The sequence below is a fragment of the Ursus maritimus genome, unplaced genomic scaffold (genome assembly GCF_017311325.1).
Source record: "Ursus maritimus isolate PB19 unplaced genomic scaffold, ASM1731132v1 scaffold_26, whole genome shotgun sequence".
NCBI classification, from domain to species: domain Eukaryota; kingdom Metazoa; phylum Chordata; class Mammalia; order Carnivora; family Ursidae; genus Ursus; species Ursus maritimus.
In genome coordinates this window covers 24,489,231-24,515,540 of record NW_024425119.1, presented here as the reverse complement: position 1 = coordinate 24,515,540, position 26,310 = coordinate 24,489,231, and the positions used below count along the sequence as shown (strand labels likewise).

The following is a 26,310-nucleotide window of genomic DNA, read 5'->3' as shown; positions in this document are numbered from 1 at the left end:
TTTCAGCAAAGAATCGTGGGATCGCCATTCCAGTGGATTTGGACAGCCAAGTTAATACTCTTTTCCTGAAGAGCCACTCCAATATGGTGCAGAGAGCTGCCATGGGTTGGAGACTATCTGCTCGCTCTGGACCACGCTTTAAGGAAGCTCTTGGAGGGCCTGCTTGGGATTATAGAAATATTATTGAAAAGTTACAGGTACAATAAGAGCATGCAGTGGCTTACCATTTTCTAAATCATAATTTTTAATATATGTAGTAACACAAATAGAATATGGTTAAAAATATCAAGTTCTAGTTGGGGACTAGGTTTTACTTACAATTCCCTACCAATATTACTCTTTTTAAAAGCACGGCTGCCAGGTAAAAGTTGTTATTTTTAGGGAGTATGTATTATTTAATGTGTTTGATAGTATAGTAATGGGTCTTTATATCAAAATAATACTCAATAATAAAACTTGGAAAAATAAGTTACCATAAATTCTCATGTAATAAATTAAATATTCATAACCTTGCTTCAGTTTATCTCTTAGTAGTCTCTTATACTCGTGAAAATGGTGTAAGCACCATGATTTGCATAGTATCCCAATCCTGTGTTTGGCCTAAATTCTGGGACATCAAGTAAAGAGAGACATTGTATTCGTCTGCTCGGGCAGCCATCACAAAATACCACAGACTGGGCGGTTTAACCAACAGAAATTTATTTTATCACATAGAAGCCCAAGATCCCTCTCCTTGTCTTGCAGGTGGCTGCCTTGCAGGTCACTGTGTCCTCATATGGTCCTTCCTCTGCACATATGTGTCTGTATCCTTATTGCCTCTTCTTATAAGGACACCAGTCATATTGGATGAGAGCTGCCCATATGAATTCATTTTACCTTAATTACCTCTTTAAAGGCCCTATCTACAATTATAGTCAAATTCTGAAGTACTTCAACATATGAGTTTTGTTAGGAAGACACAATTCAACTCATAACAGAAATCTTCCCACCCACATAATTGTAGACGATTTCATGGAGTGAATTAGGGTATGGTTTGAGGAAATTGTTTGGCTTGGAGAATAGTCAAGACATGAACCGAATAAATATTGCGAGAGGTCACATGTAGAATAATTGGTGGAGTTTCAGAGTTTTAACAGCTGAGCGTTATATGTGATTAAAAAGACAAGTTAGACTTAGTATGAAAAACTTGAAGGCTATAAGTCGTTGAAAATTTGGGTGAAAATATCATTATAAGTTATTAAACAGTTATTGGTTTGCAGGAAAGAGTTATCAGGAAGAGACTAGAAGAGGTCAGGCTAATTAAGAATCACTAAATATCTGGGGTGCCTCAGTGGCTCAGTCAGTTAACTGTCTGACCCCTGATTTCCACTCAGGTCATGATCTCAGGGTTGTGAGATTGAGCCCTGTGCTGGGTGTGGTGCCTGCTTAAGATTCTCTCTCCCTCGCTCCTTCTGCCCCTCCCCACCTTTTCTCTCAAAAGGAAAAAAAAAAAAAAGAAGAAGAAGAAAGAAGAAAGAAAAAAGAAAAGAAAAAGAAAAGAATCACTAAATATCTCAGGCAGGTGGCAGTATGAATGAATTGAAGAAACAGGGCTTATATCCAATAATGAAGACAGGGTCAATAGACCTGCCTTGGGTGGAGAGAGGGAGAGACGGAACGAGAGGCATTTAAAAGGCACTGATGATTGGAGACTAGGTGCTATTATTAAGACTTTTTATTGTAGGAGGGAGGGAGAGAATACAGTGGAAGGAGGTTGGCCATGGTCATTGCTAATATACTGAATCACATTAACAGACTATTAAGTGTATTGGAATTAAGTCTATATTTGAAGATATTAGCTGGAGCAAGGACAGTGGATGGTGTTGCTCAAAGGGAGAATATAGTGATAGGAACAACAAAGAACATCTTGTAAGAGGCCAGGAGTGGCAGAATGGCTTAGTAAGAGAGACAAAAGACAGCGTCAGAAAGAAGAGGAGTCAGGTTTATGAGAGCAGAAAGAGTAGAACATTTCAAAGGAGAGATGGATAGAAGTGTTAGCCAGCATAGAGAGGGCATGTGTCGGTACACTCATTAAATAAATATGTATTTAGTAAAAACTCAATACTAGTTAATGTGTGCTAGAGATAGAGCCGTGAGCCCTGTGCTCTCATGGAACATGCATCCTCACCTGTTAGATAAATAATATAATGTTAGGTAATTAAAACTGCTATGAATAAAATAAAGCATGGTAACGACATGGTGAAAACATACTGGGAGAATGATCTTATAGTAGGGAACTCTTCTCTGTTGAGGTGACATTTGAGTTGAGACCTGAATAAGGAAGAGGAATCATCTATTCAAAGATTTGAGGACAAAGCTTTTTACTGGGAAGGAATAGTAAATGCAAAGGTCCTTAGGCAGGAATGAAGTTGGTGGGTTTGAAGAGCCAAGAGAAGCCCATTGGGCTAGGAGTATAGTGAGCAAAGGAGGAGAGGATTATGAAATTAGGAGCCAAATCATGTAGAGACTTGCATGGCAAGGCATTTGGATTTTATTCTAAGTGAGATGGCAACTCGTTGGAGATTTCCAGTAGAGGAAAAGCATGACTTGGTTTGCTTTTTAGAAGGTCACTGGATTTTGAGTGATGAGTGGGTTATAGGACCCAGACATAGAAGCAGTGACTCTTTTACATTAATTCAGGCAAAAGATAATGGCAGCTTAGCTTACAGGAGTAGTGATTGTAGTGAAGAGGAGATGAATTTTGGATATATTTGGTTGTAGGGCCAACAGAACTTGGTAGATGGGTGGATGAGTTGTGGGGTGTTGGAAAGAAGAGTGGAGGATATGATATGATTGAATCATTTGCTAAGGTAGGGAAGAATGGGAGAATTGTAATTAGGAATTCTGTGTGTGAGATTTTAAGTTTGAGATGCCTATTTAGATACCCATGTGGGTATTCAAATAGGCAGTTGGATATATGAGTCCAGAGTGGTTTAGAAAGATGTCCATGCAGGAAATATGAATGTGGAACATTCCAGCATATATATGATATTAAAACCATGGACTTGGATGAGATTTCTCACAAGAAAGGATCAGGAGCTACTGGGAGTTGGCAGAGGAATGGTCATGACATAGGTGGAAAATAGAGAAAGTGTGATGTCACAGAAGCCAAGAGCAGAAGGGGTTTGACAGAGTAGAGACAAGTGTGTAAAATGCTTAGCAGTGGTGGGGTAAGATGAGGACAGCAAAGTAACCACTGGATTTGTTAATAGGGTGATGATTGGAACTAACGAGTGCTCAAGAGTAATGATTACAAACATTTATTGAGGAATAAGTGGCCTTTATGTATTAGAGGCTGTTCTGTGTACTTACCTTTAATCCTCACAGCAAACCCATGTAATTGAGTATCATTATCTTGACTTTTCACATGGGGAAATAACAAGTTAGAGAGATTATATAATTGGCTTGTGATCAAAATAAAAGCTGAAGACAGAATTCACATCATAGGAGCCTGAACATATGTGTTTAGTAAATGAAATGAAGAGAGGTAATCTGAAAAATAGGCACATTTTATTAAATAGGGTCATAGATTTGATAAGCGTATTCTCTTCCCACATTATAGAATATCTAGTTTCCAGTTTGTGTTATTGCCTTCCTGGTAGTTTCTTTTAACTGTCATCAGAAGTTTCTCAGAAAGCTTATTAGAATAGTCGAAGTAGAAATGATCACTTTTGCTAAAAAGGGAAGGAAGTTAAGCAAGAGTTAACTCCTGAGATTTAGCCATAAGAAATCAAGAGAGGTGTACCCCATCTGTGTTGCTGTAGCTGAAAGTAACAACAAGCAATTGGCAATCAGTTTTCTGCTGAACAAAATATGTCGTAGGTATGGGCGAATAAAATATTGCTTTATGTGAGAAGATTTTTTTGTCTTTTAACATAGTTATTTTAAAAACAAAAAGGGGATGCTTTAGTCGTTAAAGAATGTTCAGTAAATTGTCATTGCCCACAGACCATTTTAGAAACATGTCAGTGAGAATGCTTTCAGCTATAATTAACCCAATTTTAATGAAAAGTGTCTTAAACAGTAAAAACTATTTGTTTCACATAACAAGGAATCTGGAGTTGGGGCTCTTCTCGCACTGGTTAATTTAGTAGCTCAATAGAGTAGGGCCCTAACACTGTTGGTCTCTTGGCTTTCAGCCTAAGGCTGTTCTCCAAAAGTCATACGGGGGCTGCCACACATTTTGGGTTCGCATTCTCAAGCTGTCTTGAGAGCCACAGGTAGTTTCAAAAGAGTCTACCCCTGCCTCCCCTAACCACTGCCTGCTCAGCTGAATCACCTGATGTCCTATTAGCTAGGACAGTGTCACATAATCATGTCTAGAGTAACCACTGGCAGGGGAACTGAAATGACCATGACTGGCTTAAACTAATCAACCATGACCCTAAGCTGAGGGAGCTCATCTCCCTGAGGATGTTGCTGCCTAGTTGAGAAACAACATGGGGATCTTATTAGCAAGGAGAAGGATGGAGAAAGGCGGGTAGGTGACCAATAATGTCTATCAAAAAGATGTAATTTGAAATCGTATTAAATGTCATCGAACCCTTGTGAAGTGCTAATACTGCTTCAAAGAATATGTCAAGGAATTTCCCCATTGGAAGACACTTTTAGTTCCAGATGACCAGAAATACATATGGAACCTTTTTTTAAGCTGTTCCTCAAGCACACTCCAGTTTATTCTAATTTGCTGAATACCTATCATGTCTCCATTAAAATCCTAGATACTGCAGGGCTTGTAACAGGGGCTTCACTGACTTTTCACCTTGTGTATATATATCCTTAGAAACCATATACCTACCCACCCTTCTCTTCTCTTAGCTTATAAATGAAAAAGGTGACCCAAGCAGTATTCATACAGCAACCAGACTATACTTAGAGCACAGACATTTGATGCCTTGGGAAGGTAGGGTACATCTCTGAAATTCCCATGTCTTGTTTCTCCTTACTATTCTTAGACCTGTCATATCTCCAAGTGATAAAATCTGACTTAGGTCTTCATGTGGGTTCTCTTGTGCTTTATTCCTTAGGATGTAGTGGCCTCATTGGAGCAACAGTTCAGCCCGATGATGCAGGCTGAATTCTCAGTGTTGGTTGATGTGCTGTACAGTCCAGAACTACTGTTCCCTGAGGGGAGTGATGCAAGAATAAGATGTGGTGCTTTCATGTCCAAGTAAGTGGGTACAATCTGAGATTCTGCTAGTGTTACCAAACCAAGATGGCCTCTAACACATTTCTGCTTTTTGCTCTGCTGGTGCATAATGGCAACCCACAGAATATGGGAAAGATCTAAATCCATGTTAAATACTTCCAAAATTAGTAATTTGATTCAATTGAAATTTTATTTTGGTGAAAGTCAAGTTATATTTTGCTAAAGTTTACTGAAAATAAAATGTCATTATTGGGCACGAAATATCACATGAAATAATATTTTGGTTCTAATTCCTCTCTATTCCTCTCTAATTCCACACACACTATGTGGTGTCACCTTCAAAAAGATTCCTGTTTAAAGTCACTTATTTTCATTAACAGAGAGGAAGGAAGGGGAACTAGCATTTATTGAGGTCTTGCTATGTGTGTTATCGTCCTCCTTGTGCTTTCCTCTCATATCTGTCTGCACAAACACTGAGAGATTGAGGGCTCAGCCTTGTTTCGGTGGTGGGAAGGCTGAGGCGTGCTTTAGATGAAGAGCTGTGACGTCTCCACATAGCTCTCTGCCATGCCTCCTTGACCATCCTCATCTGCAGCCTCTCATCTACTTATTTCTCTCAGCATTTTTGTGCTGTTGTCGGATGTAGTACAGCTGATGTGTTTATCCTAAAATATTTCCATTTTAATGGTAAATGAGTAATTCTCAAGGAAGATCTGCAAGTTGTGAGAGAAAGTGTAACCAGCTCCAGAAAAAAGAGACAGGTCTTAATGTTGAGGCCACTCGTTGAGTGATTCATTCAAGATGGCAGTCAGAGGTACTTCGTCTTCTTGGATGGAGAGTCGGAGGAGGTTGCCAACCCCCTCGAAACATATCTATCACAGCTAATTCCTGCATAGTTGAAGATATTGCTGAAACCCCCTCTATTGACTGTGATGCATGGAGGTAAAATTGGAAGGACTGGGGGACACAAGAAGTGTGTTCCTTCCTTTTACCAGTTAAAACTGGGATTTGTGGAGAGAAAATAAGATATGGGATGAGAAGAACTGACTGCAGGAATCATTTTGAAGAATAGGCGGGGTTTTTGTATTACGGCCAGAATCATGGATTCTTGGCACTAGACCCCCTATGTCTTATGGGGACTAGGAAGAATGTGTTCGTCTGGACACTTGCCAGTCTTCTAATAAGAATTTTTAAGTGAAGGGGTCCAGCGTATCTGCAAAACTGATAACCATGGAAGCCATTAGAAAAAAAGAAAATTAAGTAGAGGTATTCATTAGTATTTCAGTATGAAAATAGGGCCTTTGAGAAATACCCTTTACCTTTTATGAATGTATATAAATGCATAGTATGTGAATTAAAAAGTGGGTAGTAAACGAGGATTGTAACTCCAGGAAATTAATATGACATTATAGATATATCCCAGAGACTTGATAGTCTAGGACAGGGGCTGGCAAATTGTGGCCTTCAGGGTAAATTGGTCGTTCTGATCATTTTTGCAAATAAAGTTTTATTGAAACACAGCTACACACTTTCATTCACATGTTGTCTATGGCTATTATAGCATTGTTACCTCGTTGCCACAGAGGTTGTGTGGCCCACGAGGCCTAAAATGTTTATTCTTTGGCTATTTAGGAAAAAAGTTTGCTGACTCAGTGCCAAGAATTAGGCTGTCAATACAGTAGTTCCTAGCTACACATACCTTTTTAAATTAAAATTTAAATGAATAAAAATACAAAGAAAATATTCAGTTCCTGTCACATTTGCCACATTTTAAGTGCTTAATGGCCATATGTGGCTAGCAGCCAACAAATTTGATAGCACCGATAGAGAATGTCTCAATTATTGCAGAAAAAGTTATGTTGGATGGCGCTGGTCGAGAATTTAAAGATGTAGGTCTCTGAAAAGATGACATAAAGAACTCAAAATGCCAAGAAAATATTGGCCTCTGCTGAACATGTGCTGAAAGCAAATCTGTTGCAACACCAGGTACCTAAAAGGAGAGACACGGAGCAATAGAATAGTGGGAACATATTATAGATACTACACTCAGATGGAAAAAAAGATGTCACATACTTTAGTGGTTAGAGAAGAGATTTTTGTGCTATTAGGATTGTAGTATGGCCAGCGGCTCAGGAATGTCTGTTTTCTGCTCTAGTGCTTATCCTACTCCTTCCCTAACTCTGTGAAGAACCAAGGGTTTTATGTGCAGGGATATCTAATAAAGTTAGAATCCAACTTTATTAATAGCTATGCAAGGGGCCTTGTATTACTGCACAGAGCTCTCTGGTAAAGCTTAGCTGGAGAAGAGAGCTTAGGTCCAAGGCCTTTGTGGGGCCTCCGACTTCCTCAAATGAATTTAATTCTTGGAACTTGTTGACTCAGATCGGTCTGGTGCAGAATGTGAGGGGTAGATCCCAGGAAAGATCCCAAATTCCCATGTCTACTTTGTCCCATAAATTCAGAGAGAAGAGAATAAAGAAAGAATAAGTCAATGTAGGTGTTAACCTTTAAGGTGTCTGGTTACAATCTATTCAAATTAGCACTTCTCCTCCCTTATGAAGGAAAATCTCAGAGTTTATCAGACTATGAGATGTGCTTCCTTTTATGGGTTTAAAAATTAATATAGGGAGGAGAGGAAGACATTAATTTAAAAAATGAATTAAGAAAAATATAAAATATCAGAGTGCATCTCATATAGTAAAAGTAACTTTTGTGTTCTTAATACACTACACATATGTATTTATATGGTGAGTTGTTTTGTGAAACTTACCTTTTTCTTTAGATCATAGAAAACAATTTTAGAAGGCCACAGATTTTACTCAAGCAGACATTATGTAACAGAGGAATACCTTGTATAAATCCCTAGCAAATGGTATTCACCCTTATGCTTGATGTTGTCAAATGGTTGGTGAATGAAGTATTTATCTAAAGAAAAGTTAAAGAAAATTAAAATAGCCTGAGAGAAAAAAAAATCAAAGGAAATTTACGATGACCACCAAAATTATGTTTATGCATTCAAGGACTATCACACGAAAGAAAGGATGAAATAGCAGAAGTGTCAGGAAGGCAGGTGTTCTCCTTGCAAGGAGAACTCGAGAACAGTTATTCTGCCTGCTGAACCTGACCACGTGAATATAGGACACCTTGCCCAGAGTTCACATGTCTGAAAGGAAATCACTGTTCTTTCACTGTGTGCTACTCCTTCAGCATGGCATGGGAATCGTTTAAAAATCTCACTTGTCCATTCACTCACCCTGTCCATAAATTTCAGGTGTCTGTGATCTGCCCTTCCTCCTCTTCTTCCACTTCCAATTTGTCATTGACGAGTCCTGGCTATTTTTTTTTTTATATTACTTCGTGTACAATTACCCCATCACATGCCTGTTCATCCCTTGCCTTGTTCTTATTCTTCCACGTCATCTTTCCCATATAGGCAGGGTCATTCAGGTCCTTTAAAACAGGACCTATTTTCTATAAATTCCAGACTCTTTAGTGTAATATTCCCAGTTCCTTCTTTTCAGATAGCATCTCTTATCCTCTCTTCTTTCATGTCTTCATGTGTCAGCTGGCAGTTGGAGTACTTATCATTTCCTGGACAGGAAGGTCAGCTTTCTGCCTCTGCCCTTTGTTCATATCATTCCCTTTGGAAGGACACCTTCTCTCTCCACCTTTTCCTGCCAGGTGAAATCTTCGTCATTAAAAGTTATCTCTTCATAGGAACCTCTTATCAGCGCTAGGAAACTTCCCCAAGAATGTAGTAGTATCTTTGTGTAGTTTATGGCACTTGCCATTACCTGTATTGTAACACTTATCATATGTAAGAGGTGGCTGACTGGGGACTTTCTTCAGAGTAACTCTGAGACTCAAGAGATTAGTAAATGGGTCATGTCACGACAGAATGGTGCTTCACAGTCTTGGCTTTGTGGCCTGATGGACATAGGTCTATTTCCAGATCCTACCACTTAATGATTGTGTCACTACAGGCAAGCTGCTTTATCTCTCTGGCCCTCTGTTTTCTCATGAGCCTGATAACAGAACCCGTAGCATTGGCTTGTTGTGAGGATGAATTGAGAGGAGCCGTGAGAAGTCCTAGTACTTCACCTTGACACCTGAGAAGCGCTGACTAGTCATTATCTAGTGAAAGCTCCCTTTTCCTCGGGTTATGTCCCATAGTACTCCTGTTATGTCACCGAAATGGGACCATTCCAATATGTTCAACATCATTCTGTTTTCTAGGAAGACGCGTCTCACAGGGTCATTGTGAGAACCAGCTTTTTCTGAGTTTTATATGATAAGCTATTCATTGTGATTATGAACATTTTACTTGATTTTGAGTTCTTGAGGATGATATATAGCTATGATCTTCAAACTTTTCTCCTGACGGAACAGCAGTGCAAAGGTTACCACTATAAAATTAGAATTTTTGCCCAAATTATAGTAAAAATAGTACGTGAATAGACTGTCTTGATGTTACTTTGTTGTTATGGTTTTTTGCTTCTAATCACAAAACTGCCTGTTTCTACCAAGCCCTTGTAGTGAAAAATAGCACATTATTATTAACAGAAACTGGAAAGTAGCCCATTATGCTGAGGTTGCAGTGTTGTATACTGCTGCTGCACCTATATAATTAAGTAATACAGACTATGGGAAATAATACAGTATAACATAATACAATAAAATATAATATGCTGCAAATATTCATATTTCTCTACTAGTAAAATTGTTTGAGTTCATAGGATGGGATTAAAGATAATCAGTGTCTCATTGTCTTTTAGAGTATTGTGTCCCACTAAAAGTATGCTACTTGAACAAATTTGAAAGTACTGAAATATACTGCCTGTAAAGCAAAGGATGTTTTATAATACAAAGTCTGTGAGCTGAAGCGTAATTTTAAAGTTTTGAAAATAGGTATCGTGTTTACTTCATATTCTCAAATAATAGTGTGACTTTTTTCCCTCTCGTATATGATGTTACTATACACCCGAAGAGAAAGTACTGTTGTATTTAAGATTTAATATTCTGCTTTAAGGTTGATTAATCATACAAAGAAACTAATGGAGAAAGAAGAAAAGCTGTGCATTAAAATTCTTCAGACTTTACGAGAAATGCTAGAGAAGAAAGACAGCTTTGTGGAAGAGGTATAGTTTTTAAATTTTTAGTATTTGAAAATAAAGTAGAATTTCTAGTATGCCGTACCAATGAATTACATGGGCTATGAGGTGATTGCTTGTATTACATACTAATGGCATGTGTACTTAGATGAATTAGATAATTTGTTTGTATGGTTATTCATCTGTCAGCTCTGGCTTGAATTGAGAAAAAACTAAGATTAGAATGGCCCAAGTATTTGGCTCATTTGTTTTAATATATTTTATCTTGAATATGTGTATTTTTCTCGTATAGACCAAATGACTTTTTTTTTTTACAATGAACAACTGAGATTCATTATTAAAATTCTGTATAAAATTCTGCTGCATATTTAAATGGTCTGTGCGTTTGGGCATGTGTTGATCTTTTATTGTAAATATATGTCCCTTTCGTTTTCTATAATATTATGCCTTGTATTATAAAATAATACTATTTTTTAAGTGGAATAGTAAGTTTCTATTCTTACCTATATTAATGTAAGTATTGCACAAATGATTTTCAGGGAATATAACTTATAGGTAATAATTGTCATTCTGTTATTAAAAATGACAGCTCAGGTCCTCATTAAGAGATAGCTAGCAGCATGTCTAATACCCAAGGTGATACACTTAAATATAAAATATAAATCTAGTGAGGTGGGTTTTGTTTTGTTTTGCTTTTTATTTTTTTAGCTAGCTATCTTTACTTACATGTTAGGTATCAAACAAAATTTGTACCATGTTCCTTAATAACTTTATGGTCTGATTCTGCAAATGCTAATCATCTGATATGTTTAAAATTGGAAGAATTTTATTTATTAATTTATGTATATGCTATCTAATTCCAAAAAGATTATAGTGGTAGGGTTTTTTTTTTATTTAATCTTGTAGAAAAGAAATGCAATGGGATCTTGGATATTAATAGAAGGGGCATAACTTCAAAACTCCATTTGAATCAGATGCTTGCTTTATGATCAAAATGACTTGCTTTGCATTAGTTCTCTTCATCATTTAAACTATGTTTGGGAAGCAAATTACAGAAATAAAGGTGGTCAGTGCAATTTTGGCAAAAGTTTCTGTAACATAGGACTCAAGAAAAATGCTTATAAGTCTGAGTATTTGGTATGCTTGTAAAAAATGGTCAATTTCAGACCTTTTTGTTGTCTTTCTCTGGTTCCTTAAAATACTGCTATAGATGGTTTGATTTTGACTGAAGTACTAGATCCCAAAATAGAAAAATGGGGTCAATATAAATTTTTACAGAAGAGTGAGGTTTATAATAATAGTAACTTGTGCTTAACAGGAGATACATAAGAATTCCAATTTTATGTAACAGATTATTATGAAGAAATACAGTAAGATTTTACTTTGACTCGTTAAAAGTATTAGTGTATCTCCCAAACCACCCTAGAATAAATCATGCTGGCACCTGTTTCTCCTTTCCATTCCCGCTGCCTTTGCTAGTTCAGACTTTCAGTATCTCTTGCCTAGAAAGCTCCAGTAGTCCACCTCTCCGAGACAGAGCTTGAAAGGAGGCAGAGCTGCTGTTTTCAAAGTCCAAGAGGCACCATTCTCATTTGATATGATGTGAATGGCACCACCAGGACATAGCCCATAGGGAACACTTAAGATGAGAAAGGCTAGTTGGGGTTGTTCACTCAGTCACTTATCACATATACTATGAATGATACTAAATGCTGGTATTGTGCCTGGGCACTGGGGATAAGGAGAGGAATGACACAGCTTGCCAGGGGCCACTGTGGGATACAATTCACGTGCTAGTGGACTTGTGGAGCCTAGCCTGCAGAGATCCTAAGAGTCTTTCAGAAACTGTCAGGGGCTCTGCACTGCCTTGGTGTTCCAGACCCTTCATTACAGTCCCCAGTGCTTTTTGTCCCCACCCTTCCTCATCCATTAGCCTCCAGAAGTCTGTGTGGTTGTGTGCCTGAAATGTACCTCAGGCTTATCCTGCACCAAACCTTGCTACATTTGGAATCATGTATTGCTAAAATCCAGACAAACCTCAGTAACCCCTCGTGTTATCTTTGCAGGGGAGCTCTAATGGGTAGTACTTATCACTTGTTCCAGTGAGTGGTGATTACCTTCTCAATAGAATTACCAAAATACTTTGTGCCTCTCTTTTACGATGCCACAGGCTATTTCTGAGTATTTAGTCCAAGCATTTGTAAAGGATGTCATTGAGACCCAGAGATGTATGGGATTTGCCTGAGGTCACACAGTAAATGCCAGACTAGGACTTGATTTAGAGCAATTATTCATGTCAGTGGCGGGGGGGTGGGGGTGGGAGTGAAATGATTCACCAGTCTGAGTGAAACGGCACTGGGTAACAGATTCAGAAAGCGGTCAAAGATATTCTACGACTCATGGTGTACTCTCAGAAAAAACCCTGATCATCCGTAGTAGGATGATAGGTGTCTGTGTTTTCATGATTATATGAGTTTTCCGTTTACCAGAAATCGATCTTATTGTTTTGGAGGTCAAAAGCTTAAAATCAAGGTATTGGCCAGGCTGTGTTCTATCTGGAGACTCTAAGGGAGACTTTCCTTGCCTTTTCTAATTTCTAGAGGCCTCCTTCATTCCTTGGCTTGTGACTCCATTCTCCATCTTCAAAGCCAGCAGCATAGCATCTTCCACCCCCCCCCCATTCGCACACACACACACACACACACACACACACACGCTCCACTGTCACATCTCCTCTCTGACCCTTCTGCCTCCCTCTTGAAATTACACTTATATTGGACCCACCTAGATAATCCCGTCTGTTCTCCTATCTCAAGATTCCTCATCACACCTGCAAAGTCCTTTTGCCTTGTAACATATTCACTGGTTCTGGTAGTTAGGGCACAGACATAGTTGGGATAGGCCACCATTCAAATATCTCAATAATTCTTTTACTGACAGTGAGAAATGACATTGTAGATGGAGAGTTTACTTGGGGCTGATTAAAATTGCTAATGTAGGACAGTTTAAATGTGAATGAATATAACAAAAAAAATGTGAAGACACTCAGAATGGCAGTAAGTCACAGAGGGTACCTAATATATGGTTGTCTGATAACTGAATTTCTACCATCAACTGGTTGCCTACTGTTTGTGTTCGAAGTATTTCCAAAAGATCTCTCAGAAGTAAATCAAAACTGAGAACTCACACCAGGGTACCAGGGTTTTTCACACTAGCTATCCTAATACAGGTTTCCCCTGCTATCCCAAAGTGGAGTGTTCCTATGAAACCTTCTATAGGTCAAAATGGTATAAAGCAAATAAGTGATTACCATTAACTTATATGGAAAATTTTTCTGCATTCCTAGACCTAAGATATAACCTCTCTTAGGCTTTTCTGATACCTTGGGACACATCTTGCAAACGAACGCACAGACTGAATGGAAATAAAGCACAGGTGCTCACAGACACAGTTCAAAGCTAAGGGGCTTGATGCTGACATGCTTAGTGTGGTTCCAGGGGAGAGAGCTTCGGTGCTCGCTGTCTCCATCATAGCTCTGTGCCATGTTTGCTTTTTTTTTTTTTTTTTTTAATAAAAGTGAAAATCTTCAGATTTCTTTCAGTGAGTGAAAACAGGTATAAATGTAGGTCTTTTGTAAAAGTGAAGCGGTGTAGTGTGAACTTTCAAAAAATGTGAGGATATGTTTCAGACTCCACGTACTTAAATTCACAACCTTAAAAAAATTGCCATTTACATTTATGCTTTTTTGGTTTCCAGTATCAGAAGTTGTGTATGTTTGTGTAGCTGGTAAAATTTAAAAAAAATTGAGCAATGAAACCTAAATTTGCTTCATGGTTGAACAAGATGCCCTTTGAAACAATTTCCAACATTAAGACCCCAGTTTTCTGATTTTGTTTGCCTTAAGTAAAATCATCATGTAACTGCATTTTATCTGGCATTTAGTCAATTATTTTTAAAACATTTACAATTTATAATACTTTGATTGCAATTCCTAGATGAATTTTACTTAATATTCTTCCTTGTTTCATGTTTCTTAGTTTATGCTAAAAGTTTGAGAGAGAAGATGTGGATGGGCAATATCTTGAAGAGATATTATAAGTAGAGGAAAATGTAATGTTCTGTTGTGTGTGTCTGTGTGTGAATCACCTAGTCATCATATATGACTACGTGTCATACTCTAAGTTATAGTCCTTAATTTTATTGAAGAATAAAACATGAAAGTTACATATAGCAAGTCCTTAAAGGGAAAAATTACCAGAGTTTTTTTAAAAAATGCCATATTAGTATATGTATGTTTACAATTTGGAGAGCGAAAGGGAAGAGAAGGAATGTTTTAAAATGGCTTCAGGGCAGTATGATTTCAAATGTTCTCAATCCTGAAAGCCATTTTGTCCCACTCTTATTTCTGTGACCTCTCTACCACAAAAAAGGAATACCTGATAGGCTATGTGTGCTGTTGAACAGAGCTGTGTGATTATAGCCCCGCACCATTGTTTTGTGTATTTAAAGATGTTTCAGGTCCAGATCTGAGTAAGGGTTTACCTGAGGTGGTAATGGAGGTACAAGCTATGGGGGTTGGATAGAGGTGGTTGATGAGGGGGAACAGGGAACAAGAAGGACTGTGTTCAGAGGATTGGTTTGGTTTTCAGGATTTTTTCCCCCCTTCATCTTATACTCATTAGTATCCTTGTCCATTAAGATTTACAGAGCATTACAAATTATTCCTCTCATAAAAAGGGAGAATTGTATATAAATCAGAAACATAGATGTCTCTAAGTTCTGATCCTAAATATATAACATTTGTGGCTTCTGTACTTTAGAACTGGAAAAAATAATGAGTACTGAAAATATTCGCTGATAGCCTGTGCAGCTGGTAATTTAACGATACTTTCCTTATACTGTAGTCAAAGAAGTTGACCTATTTAGAATGCCAATCATAATTTCCCCTGAGAATATGTTGCTACCTACTCATAAGTTACTGACATACGTATGATCTACAGGACAACAAAGATATTTCAGTCAAATTTAATATTCTTAAAATGTTCAGGTTCCAATGCTATATATCCTTGGAATTAAAGGAAACTGCCTTTAAAATAGCCATGGACTGGTTTGTAAGCACTGATTTTTATTAAGTGGTAACAGCTAACATTTATCGGGAGCTTACTAGATATCACATACTGTCCCTGATCCTTTATATGTATTATCTTGTTTTCATCTTCAAGCCCATGTTATACGTGGCATATTACCTCCCTTTTACTAGTGAGGAAACAGGTATAGAGTTTAAGGTCACACATCTGACAGGTGGAACAGAGCTGGTATCCCAGCCCAAACATTTTTGGCTCTTGAGCTCATACTTGTAATGGGCATATTAGAGCCAACAGGATATATGACTTGTAATCATAACCTTTTATTTGCTCAGATATTCAGCTAAATAAAATGAGAAATTCTTTGATTTATTCTTAATAAAATCTGCATACGGATGTATTGGGAAGCATAAACCATTTATTCAATGGGCTGCTAAGGAATAGGCTTGAGATTTTAGACCAAGTTGATGATGCAATAGTTGTGGGATTTTTCAGGTTTATTGTTACAGACCTACAGATCAGTAGCGGAGCTCCCCACATCCCACCCTGTGATCATAGTCTGAGCTGTTGGTACCCTGCATATTAGATGTAAAAGTTCTAAACAGTACTTTATAAGATGACCATCATAGGCAGCCCCTTGCGGAAATGTGGCATTCAGCAAACTGCACAGCGTCTTATTGAGAGCCGTGATCTTTACGAATGCCCAAGTGGGGTAGGTGGTATTTACACATTGAACAATGATGGCAGATAGTGGCTTCTTGATTTAAAAGTTGGTATCTGGAGTGATATGGAATAAAGGTCTTTAAGAAATGATGCCTTTAGTTATTTTTAAGATAACCTCCATCATTTTTTTTTTAACTCTAAAATTTACTGTCAGCTGAGTTAACAAGAATTTATTCTTTTCCTCAGCAGGAAAATCTTTTATTTCTGATTTTGAGGAGCAGCAAAAAGAATAAGCCAGAATTATATCAAGGAACTTACCTCCTACATCAAATATGCAGACCTGTCAGTCTCAGCAGTAATCACATTGTTGCAAATTTGTAAATTGTATCGAGCTCCTCTTGTCGTAAGAGTCTGTGCAGAATCATTCACCTGTGCATATATTCGTTTCACTTTCTAGCAGGCAAATAAACAAATTTAAGTAGAATTGCTATACAGAGTGCACAGTAGCTTAAGAATTTGATAATGACTGTTTTGCTAAGGGAAAATAAATTTCAGTTTTTAGCGCCAGCTGCATTTTGTAGACTTTCTTATTAAATACACTTTAGAAGTGAGTGCATTTTTTTTTTTTTGCAATGTTCTGATGCTGTTTTAAACTAGGTACAGTAAGTGAAGTTGCAAACATGTTGTGCTGTTTTAATCATTTATATATTGTGTATATGTGTTGTTTAAATTTAGGTAACTAAATAGTTGGAAATATGAAAATATGTTGATGTCTCCTTACAGTAAAATATCTGTTGTAGAAACATAATTAATATACTCCTTAACTTTGGAATCTTTATTTTATATTTTCCTCTAGACAAAAAGACTGTGATTATTTAGGTGGACATAAAAGCAAACATTTTTAGAAATTTACTTCTTTCAATTGCTGAACTGGCTGGTCACTTGTTAGGCCATAAAATTGCTAAATTTACCGGGTTATAGTCATTGTAATCTCATTATTGCAACAATTTACAAAGTTTTTTTTTATTACACCTTGCCTTTACTTTTCCACTTAAAAATCTGACATGGTAACATCATTGCTTTGGTGGCTTTTGAGATATGCTGCGATGCTGTAGAGATCAATGACTAAAAAGATCATGATGAAGACATTATCGGTACTCAAAAATTAGCCAACCACTCATTGCCACTAGTAAGTGTAAGACATTTGGTAGTTAACGACTGTAGGTGAGAAATGGTATTGTGATGGAAGAAAAAAAGAACAAAAAGAAAAATGCATGAAAATTAATTTATTATGAAATTATATTAGTTCTTTTCACCTAAATCTAAGTTAAACCCCTGTTCGGAAGCATTTCATGATTATTTTCTTTTAACTTCATGTTATTCTAGTTTGTAATCCTTTCAGCACTTATAAAATCGTATCTGTCTTATTAGCATAGATATTTTAATATCATGCCTATGAAGAATTTCTTTGCTGTATGTTGTTATTTTAAATAAATTAGAAACTCCTCAATAGGTCTGATGCATAAGATGAAGAAATGTCCAGAAGGCCTTTCAGTGCTGAGATTGCAGAAAGCACGATGTTGGATAGACTGTGTAGTCTTTGTTGCTGTCTGACTTGAAAAGTAAAAGGCGAAGGAATGGAGGGTCCCCAGCCCCTGAACAGTAATGGTGGGAGCTCAGCCAAGGGAGGCTGGTGCAAAGGAAGGATGACCAGATCTGAACAAGCAAAGGGGAGGAAGGTTCTAGCCACTGGGCTTCTTTTTCAGGAAGGCTGAAAGGGACCCGGGAAGAATAGGGAACGACCCAGGCTGCAGAAGAAGGAGGAAAAGCCCACTGTAAAACCAGGAGAATGAGGGAGCAGCTGGGGCTCAGGGAGAGGCTGAGGCCCAGTCATCCAAACGGGGCCGCTGAGTGAGTCGGCTCAGCTAGAGTCACTAGCTGTAGCGTCCAGCTGTAGGATCTTCTGCCCCAGGGAACCTTGGTGTTTGGAGCTGGTCTGTGCTGTTGCTGTCCTAAGGAAGGAAAGGTACATAGAAAATTCGTGAAGCAAATTGGGCCCGATACATTTTACTTTTCTATCCGCACGTTCATTTCTGGACTACTGTTTGAACAGGTCCTCAGAGAGGGGATGTATACTCTGGTATGTGAGGTGCTAAAGCTCCCTCATTATTATTGATGTTGTTGTAACTTTGTTGACTGTGCGACTCTAGGGAAGGAATTCACAGAGCAACTATGTGTGTGCCCTTGGATCCTCACTGTAACTCTCTGAGGTAGAAAAGTATTTTTTAATCTCCATTTTATAAGTAAGAAGACTGAGGCCTAGAGAGTACAATGATCTAATAAGAACCATACAGAGCAGGAATGTGAATCAGAGTTTTCGGAGTCTGCTCTGCATGTGATGCTTCTCCACGTGGGAGAGAATTAAATAATGTTGGGGGAAATAAATGATAATTTAAATTTGCTTTTACCTTTTTAAAACCACCTCCTTGAGGCTTTTACTTCTTTTACAGGAGTTCGAATCTGAAGGTTCAAGAAATCTTAAAATAAAAATTATAAAAAAGGAAATGTATTCTTTTTTTAAAAAAAAATATTTATTTGAGAAAGAGAGTGAGGGAAGGGCAGAGAGAGAATCTTCAAGCAGACTCCCCACTGAGTGTGGAGCCCAGTGTGGGGCTCGATCTCACAACCCTGAGATCATGACCTGAGTGAGCTGAAACCAAGAGTCGGATGCTTAACTGACTGAGCCACCCAGGCCCCCCATGGAAATGTATTCTTATCCATTCTTAAGTACAGGCACTAAGGAATAGTCAACAGCTCATGCTTTTATGATGCTTACTGTGTTATAAAGGCCAGATGCTTGCATAAATGCTTCACAGTGTTACTTCATTTAACCCTCATAACAACATGTTGAGAAAATTGTAGCACAGGAAGGTTAAGAAACTTGACCGAGGTCACACAGAAAAAGGGAAAAAAGGATGAAAACTCAGGCTGTCTGGCTCCAGGGCCCATAGTTACCATCACTACATGAGACTGTCTTTATTCTCGTCTGGGATCAATTTACAAAGCTGTAGGACTGTCACCCATGGCTTTCAAAGGAAAATGATTTTCCTCTCTCAAATAACACAAAAAAACCGTAAGAGATTTCTTTTGTTGTAATGATTTTGAACATCTACTGTTTACTGAGTTTTTCAGAGTAGGCTTGGTTTTTGCGCATTCTGTCTGGTGCTTGAAAATCTCAGGCATTTTTGATAAATCTTAGTTACAATGAAACAACACACATTTTGAGTATTTGCAGATTGCTCTGTGTGACTGTGAGGTTTATCATTACTTAGTTGTTCCTAACCCTTGGCTGAAGTTTTAATTAAAACTCAAATTATAGACTATACTGCTTTTACTGTTACGGAAGAGAGAAAACCAATATGCTGTGTTAATAAACACAACATAGCAGCTTGGGATAATGAGTTGGTGGCACAAAATCTAAATGAGGGCATATGGACAATTATCATCAGATCAAATGCTTATAATTAATATCAGATAGATGGCATAATGTTGGAGATAGTGACTCACAGACATGTTTCATCCCAAGTACTGTGTTAATTTCACTTTCTCTCAAAAGTTACCAGAGTGTGGTAATCAGAGAGGTGCTGGCCAAAAAGTAAGTGGTAACCAGAAATAATCTCAAAGGTGTGCATACCTTGGAGAAGGATGCTTGCTTTAGGCTTCTCACTACCTACCCACCTACTACCATTTATTCATCTTTTCGTTCACCGAATAGGCTGTCCTGAATGCAGACTAAGAATCCCTCAGCCCCTTGGTAGAGCTGGACAAGACCTCTGGCTACTAGGCCCATTGCTCACTCCCTTCAGAGGAGCTGTTGATATCAAGTCTACCATGCTTTTCCCATTCAGTGCATGAAGCGTAAGCACAAGATCCCTCCAGCCCTGGCCCCCCTGTAGCCATGACGTTCCATGTCTCCTTGCCCTGACCCTGCCATTTCTCTCCTCCTCAGTCTCCCAGGCTCTTCCTGTCCTGCTCTGTCCCACTCAGCAAATGCTCCTGTGTCTTTAACTTCTTCTCCACATTCTTCCTTTAAATGAAGACTCACTCTCCCTTCAAGCCTCCTGGCTTTCTTAGCAGCTCTGTCAAGTGGAGTTTTTTTCTCCCTCATGTGAAGAGGCTTTGTGTTCCTGTTGTTTCTCATTGTCACTTGTAGCCTGATTCCCCTGCCCTCTTTTAAATTCTAAAGCTTCTTTGAGGTTAAGGCTCTTTTTTTCTTTTTTAAGATTTTATTTATTTATTTGAAAGAGAGAGAGCATGAGCAGGGGGGAGAGGCAGAAGCAGACTCCCCACTGGGTAGGGAGGCCCAATGGGGGACTCGATCCCAGGACCCTGAGATCATGACTTGATCTGAAGGTAGACACTGAACCGGCTGAGCCACCCCGGTGCCATGAGGTTGAGGCTCTTTGACTGTATCGCCCTGGCATCTGCCAGCATCCCAGTCATTCCCTCTTATCCATCTAACACTGTGGAACCTGGCTCACATTCTGTGTCTTGGCCCCCAGACCTATTATCATCAGAGGTGACTCTAGTCCTCATGGGCTGTGTATCCAGCACACTGGCTGCTCCGGCCCTTGCCCTCTGTATCTGCACTGACCTCCTCGTCTGCAGATCCGTCTCCCCACTTCTTCTGTAACACCTTGGAAGCGTTTATCACCAGGAACTGCTTCTTTTCCACAATAGCCAATTCAGGCATCCCACTGGCTGACCTTTACTTTTTCCCGTTCAGCTTGCTTGTTCGGCTACTATTATGACTGTCCTTTGACTTAAACAGATCCACTGACCCCTGTGAATTCCCAGTTGCTCAGTTTGCTTCCTTCCTCTGCTTATTAACCTCAGATTTTGTGGTCACAAGCCCAACGACTGAGCAGCTGTTTAAGACAGGGCACTAACACAAAGTCCCAACAAAACAGTGTGGATAAGGGGAAGGATGGTTTCTCATAAGAGAATCCGAGTATTGTTGCCAAAAGATAGGAGAAAGGATACCAGGCAGGCCGAGACACTACCAACGACCACACTGATTTCTTCTGCAGTTCCTTCCTGACAGACTGAGTTCTTTGGATGATCTGAGTTCTTTGGCTTGTTTTCTGTTCGTGTTCTACCTCGACTGTGTGTGCCACCTCTTTCCAACTGGAACCAGAAATCTTGGCTCCAAGTTCCCTTACAAAGAAAGCTTTACCTCACTATATACACAGGCACTCTGTGTTCTCCAAAATGGAAATAACTGAGGCTATCTCTTCTCAAGGCTGAGAAAACATATGGACGAGAGTATGCTGCTTCTCATCGTCTGCAGCCTTTTGACAAGACATCTGCTACAACAGTTCTTGTTCTTGGATCACGGCCTGTTGTTTGCCAATTGTTTTCACAAATATTAATCCTTGAAATCTTGACTGACATCTAAGTTGGTTTTTTTTTTTGGATTCTTTTCTTCTTTATATGCACCATCTTTAAATACTTGTGTCACCAAATAATAAGCCAGGTTTGTCTTATGAAAAATGCCTATTTTAAAATGAGAGGCTAAAATTTCTAATTCAAAAACTTGTGTTTTCACTCTTCTTTTTTTGTTCCTTTACGTTTGAATTCTCCTTGCTTTTCCTTTACTTAACTAGATTTATTGCTGTTGGAATACTGCTTCTGCATTAATTTTGCACACAGTCTTTCAGTTCAGTTCTTAGAAGAACCTCAGGAAGACACTGAAACTTAACTTCCCCGAGTACTTGATTGATTTAGTCTCAAGGTGGTTAACTATTGCTTCTCAGACTGAAATCAGGAGCTTTAGAGCTGGGTCAGGATTTTTCTTTTTTTGAAAGATTTATTTATTTATTTAGGGGGCGCCTGGGTGGCTCAGTCGTTAGGCGTCTGCCTTCGGCTCAGGGCGTGATCCCGGCATTCTGGGATCGAGCCCCACATCAGGCTCCTCCACTGGAAGCCTGCTTCTTCCTCTCCCACTCCCCCTGCTTGTGTTCCATCTCTCGCTGGCTGTCTCTATCTCTGTCAAATGAATAAATAAAATCTTTAAAAAAAAAAGATTTATTTATTTATTTAGGAGGGAGAGAAAGAGACAGAAAGAGAGCACAAGCAGGGGGAGGGACAGAGGGTGAGGGAGACCAGCAGTCTCTCCGCCTAGCAGGGAGTCCAACACGGGACTCCATCCCAGGACCCTGAGATCATGACCTGTGCCAAAATCAAGAGTTGGACACTTAACCCACTGAGCCATCCAGGCACCCCAAGCTGGGTCAGGATTTTGAAGAGGATGATAAATTGCCTATTTAAGATGTTTGCTAATGGCAGTCAGTCCATGTTAATTTCCAATCATACCTTTGCACGAGAAGATAATTTCAAAATCTGTGATGGAAGATACGATGAGCCCACCTTCTACCAAAGGGTGTTATTTAATGACTATTGATAAAGTTTTACTGGTCTCTACCTTGCTCTGAGTAGCACATATAAAGCACTGTGATTGCTACATGCAGCTTTTGGGGCTCATTCTTATGCATGGTAATTTCTGATTATTTTACTGTTACCCATAAGGATCAGTAATTCAGCACATTTTAAATTATTTCAGTTATTTCTGAATTAATAAAAAAAAGAATGAAAAGCCTTTCCCATAGATTTTTGTCCGTGAGGCCTGATAGCAAGCAGAATCATGTGCGTGAAGCCATTGATGCCAAACACAGCTGGTGATTAATTTAGAGGGAAGTTTATTTGGACATAATGCCAGACGATCTTTTCTCCTCAGTAAACTACCTGTTCAACATTGAATTTAATCCGTGCTTTTAGAATACATTTTGAGATCTCAAGGGGAATGCTCCATTCTTAGATTTTCATAAGAGGTTTAGGGTTTTTTTCTTTTTTTTTTTTTTTTTTTTTAAGCCAGGATACTCTATTTACTAAAGGGGTTTTTTTTTTTTTTTTTTTTTTTTTAAGCCAGGATACTCTATTTACTAAAGGAGAGTTAATAAATTGGCAAGTATAGTAACTTATCAACATGTGATGAAATCGTTGTGTCTTTGGCTTTATCTAGAATCATGTAAAATTATATTTAGAGTAGAAGAGATTTTCGTATTTTGGTATCTCTAGAGGCTGTGTCAAGGATTGGGAATGTTTTTTTTTTTTTTTTTTTTAAGCCAGGATACTCTATTTACTAAAGGAGAGTTAATAAATTGGCAAGTATAGTAACTTATCAACATGTGATGAAATCGTTGTGTCTTTGGCTTTATCTAGAATCATGTAAAATTATATTTAGAGTAGAAGAGATTTTCGTATTTTGGTATCTCTAGAGGCTGTGTCAAGGATTGGGAATGTATCTCACAGTTGAGATCAAGCACAGTTTCCTCTGAGGTCTATTGGCAAGTGTCAGCTCTCTTCTACATCTGCCATTTTCTGAGAGTAAAATGAGATTCACATGTTTGCATACCATCTTGCTGATCCTTGCCAGGGATACTTTTTGGAAAGAATATACTGAATATTTCTGCTGTGCCTCTATTTTAGGGAGAAAAGAGAATCTCACAAAAATTGGGAGCTGTTTCAGGGTTGGGCCAGAAGTTGAGGAGTAAATGAAGGGCCCATTTCAGGGAGGCAGCTGCTGGGGCAGCTAGTGATTCCATGCAGGTAGGAGGATGGACGTGTTGAGCAGTGTTCCCGCATGTCAGGGAATAGTACCAGAGAGGGGATTATCTGGAGACAAGCCTGGCCTCACTTGCATGGTTTCGGTCAATAACCAATATGTACTGAGAGTTGTATCACACTCTGTGGTAAGATACAAAGGAACGAAATGATACCACCTGTATTTGTTTTCTGGGGCTGCCATAACAATGTACCACAGACTGGTAAACAATAGGAATTAATTGTTTTGGAGCTCTGGAAGCTAGATGTCCAAGATCAAGATGTCAGCACGATTGGTTCCTTGTTAGGGAAGGATGTGTTCCAGGCCTCTCTCCTTGCTTATAGATGGCCATCTTCTCCCCGTGTCTTCATGTGATCTTCACTGTGTACATTTGTGTGTGTCCAAATTTCCTCTTCTTATAAAGATACCAGTCATATTGGATTAGAGCCCACCCTAATGACCTTGTCTCAATTCCATTATCTCTTTGAAGTCTGTCTCCAAGTAGGGTTCTATTCTGTGATAACGGGGTTTAGGACTTCAGTCTATGAACTTTTGGGTGATACAGTTTAGCCCATAATACCACCTCTTTTATCTACTCATACATAAGACATGTACAAATGTTTTCTGTGTGTTTCTCCTGTGCTCATTTTGTTGTGGGCAATCAAATGCACTGAGTAGATTGCTGGTGTCCAGAAACAGAGATTTAGGGAGTTACTTCTAAGCATTATTATTTAAGTCGGTCTAAACCAACAAAGAGACTTAGAAAAGGGATTTTGCTTTTCTCTTATTTGTAACTTAGACTAGTGCTGAAAGAAAACAGTTGATTGGCATAAAGACTCCGGTGGCACTGAGAAATACATTGGTAGATTTTTGAGCATAAAATCGAAACATTATATATAGATCTGACTAGTTCTGAAAATGCAAAAGGAGAAAATTTGAAAATTTGATAGAATTTTAATTTTAATATTTGTGATATTCTTTAGCTTTAGACCGTCTCTCAAAAGCACAGCCTTGTTTATTTCTTGAGCACGTTTGACAAGTGTTTCAGCACAGTCATGAAAATTTGCAAATTTCAAATGTGATCTTTGGAGTTTCTATGTTCTTACAAGTTGAATTAAAAAATTATTCCGGGCTATTGTTTTGGCAATTTATCATTCTGTTTCTCTCATAGCAAAATATACACTTAAAAATCCTTCATTGAAAAATGTCCCTTTTCTGGAGGAGTGCTTCATCCTGTTTACAAGTGTTTGTAAACTCTACATGCACAATTTTACTATTAATTTTGCTAAGTGATCAGTTTTTAAAATGGTTATTTCTAATACCCACAAAAGGATCAAGTGTCTTTTAAAAAAACGTGACACAAACAGAGACACTATGTTTAGCCTGGTTCCAGTGTCTTATTCCTTGCACCTGTATGTGGGAGATAACAATGAAGTGAGAAGTTCTCACTGTTTTAAGAAAGAAAAAGATGCAAGTTACAGGATTAACTACTTTTCTAAATATCCTGGTTTATAGACTATTTTTCCGATATTTTAGGGCAGCATTGTTTTATTTCCTTGGGTGCAAAGGTTTCCTACTTCTTGTATATTTTAAACCAGTTCTCTCACACTGACAAAACTAGTATAAGCAGCATCCGAAGGATAAGAGTTCAGGAAACATTCCAGACTAATTCCTTCTGTCCTTGAACAAGTGACTATTTGCATAGCTAAGTTAAAATTATTGATCATTTTTGTTTTGATGCTGGTATAATCTTTCCGATGAGACTCTAAGTCATTGCTTACTTCACTAACTGTGCAGGGAAAGGGAATTTTCATGGATATTCAGATATACATTTATACATATAGGTAAATGCAGTAAAGATGAGGTGTAGAACTTGGTAGCAGGAAATCAAAGGTGTAAGTGAGAAAAACCACCTGTTAAAAATGAGACTAAGGTTCAGTATTCTGGAAGTGAAGAGTCAGTTTAAGCCATATAAGAATAACAATCACCAGAGCATTGTTCTTGACGTATCACGAAGCTAAGCGGAGTGGAAAATCCAGAAGCAGCTTTTAAAGCCAATATTTCTCTGAATTTGGTGTTTACTTCAGTTTGATTCACATGACCAGTATGTGGTAAATGGTCAGAAGCAGGTTACAGAATTTCATGTGAAAAGCATGTGTCCGATTTTATAGTTCACTGTTGTTATTTTCTGTGCATTTATTGAAATGTCTTACACACTTAATGCTGGAGAGTGTAACGCTTGTTTGTACTTCACATTTGCCTCAGATATTTCAGTGGGCAGAATACAATAAGGCGCATTAGGAGAGTCCAGTGAATATTATGGTAATCCAAGGGAACCACACACAGAAATGAACTTGCTTGGTTCCCAGACATCTATCTTTCATCCTACTCTTAAGGGTATTTAAGATAAAAACAATTTGCTATAACTGATTTATTTTACCAAATATACTAAGCATTCAGTGACTATATCCAAACCTGGAAGGTGTTGATAGTTTGATATGAAAAGTGGGTTTAAATTGAATCATAAAAGGATTTACTCCAAAACGCTTTATTTTGGGCTTTTATCTATCATCAGCTCTACTTTGTTGAATATAATTTTTT

The 26,310-nt window shown here is 38.3% G+C and overlaps 1 protein-coding gene across 1 annotated transcript in view; it reads left to right on the top strand.

The window, feature by feature from the left end:
- Positions 1–26,310, top strand: part of ITPR2 (inositol 1,4,5-trisphosphate receptor type 2) — a 474,341-nt gene that overhangs the window by 249,283 nt on the left and 198,748 nt on the right. Inside the window, exons 35-37 of the mRNA XM_040642268.1 lie at positions 7–197; positions 5,067–5,209; positions 10,218–10,326. Coding sequence (XP_040498202.1) covers positions 7–197; positions 5,067–5,209; positions 10,218–10,326 — 443 coding nt within the window. The remainder of the gene's footprint in view (positions 1–6; positions 198–5,066; positions 5,210–10,217; positions 10,327–26,310) is intronic.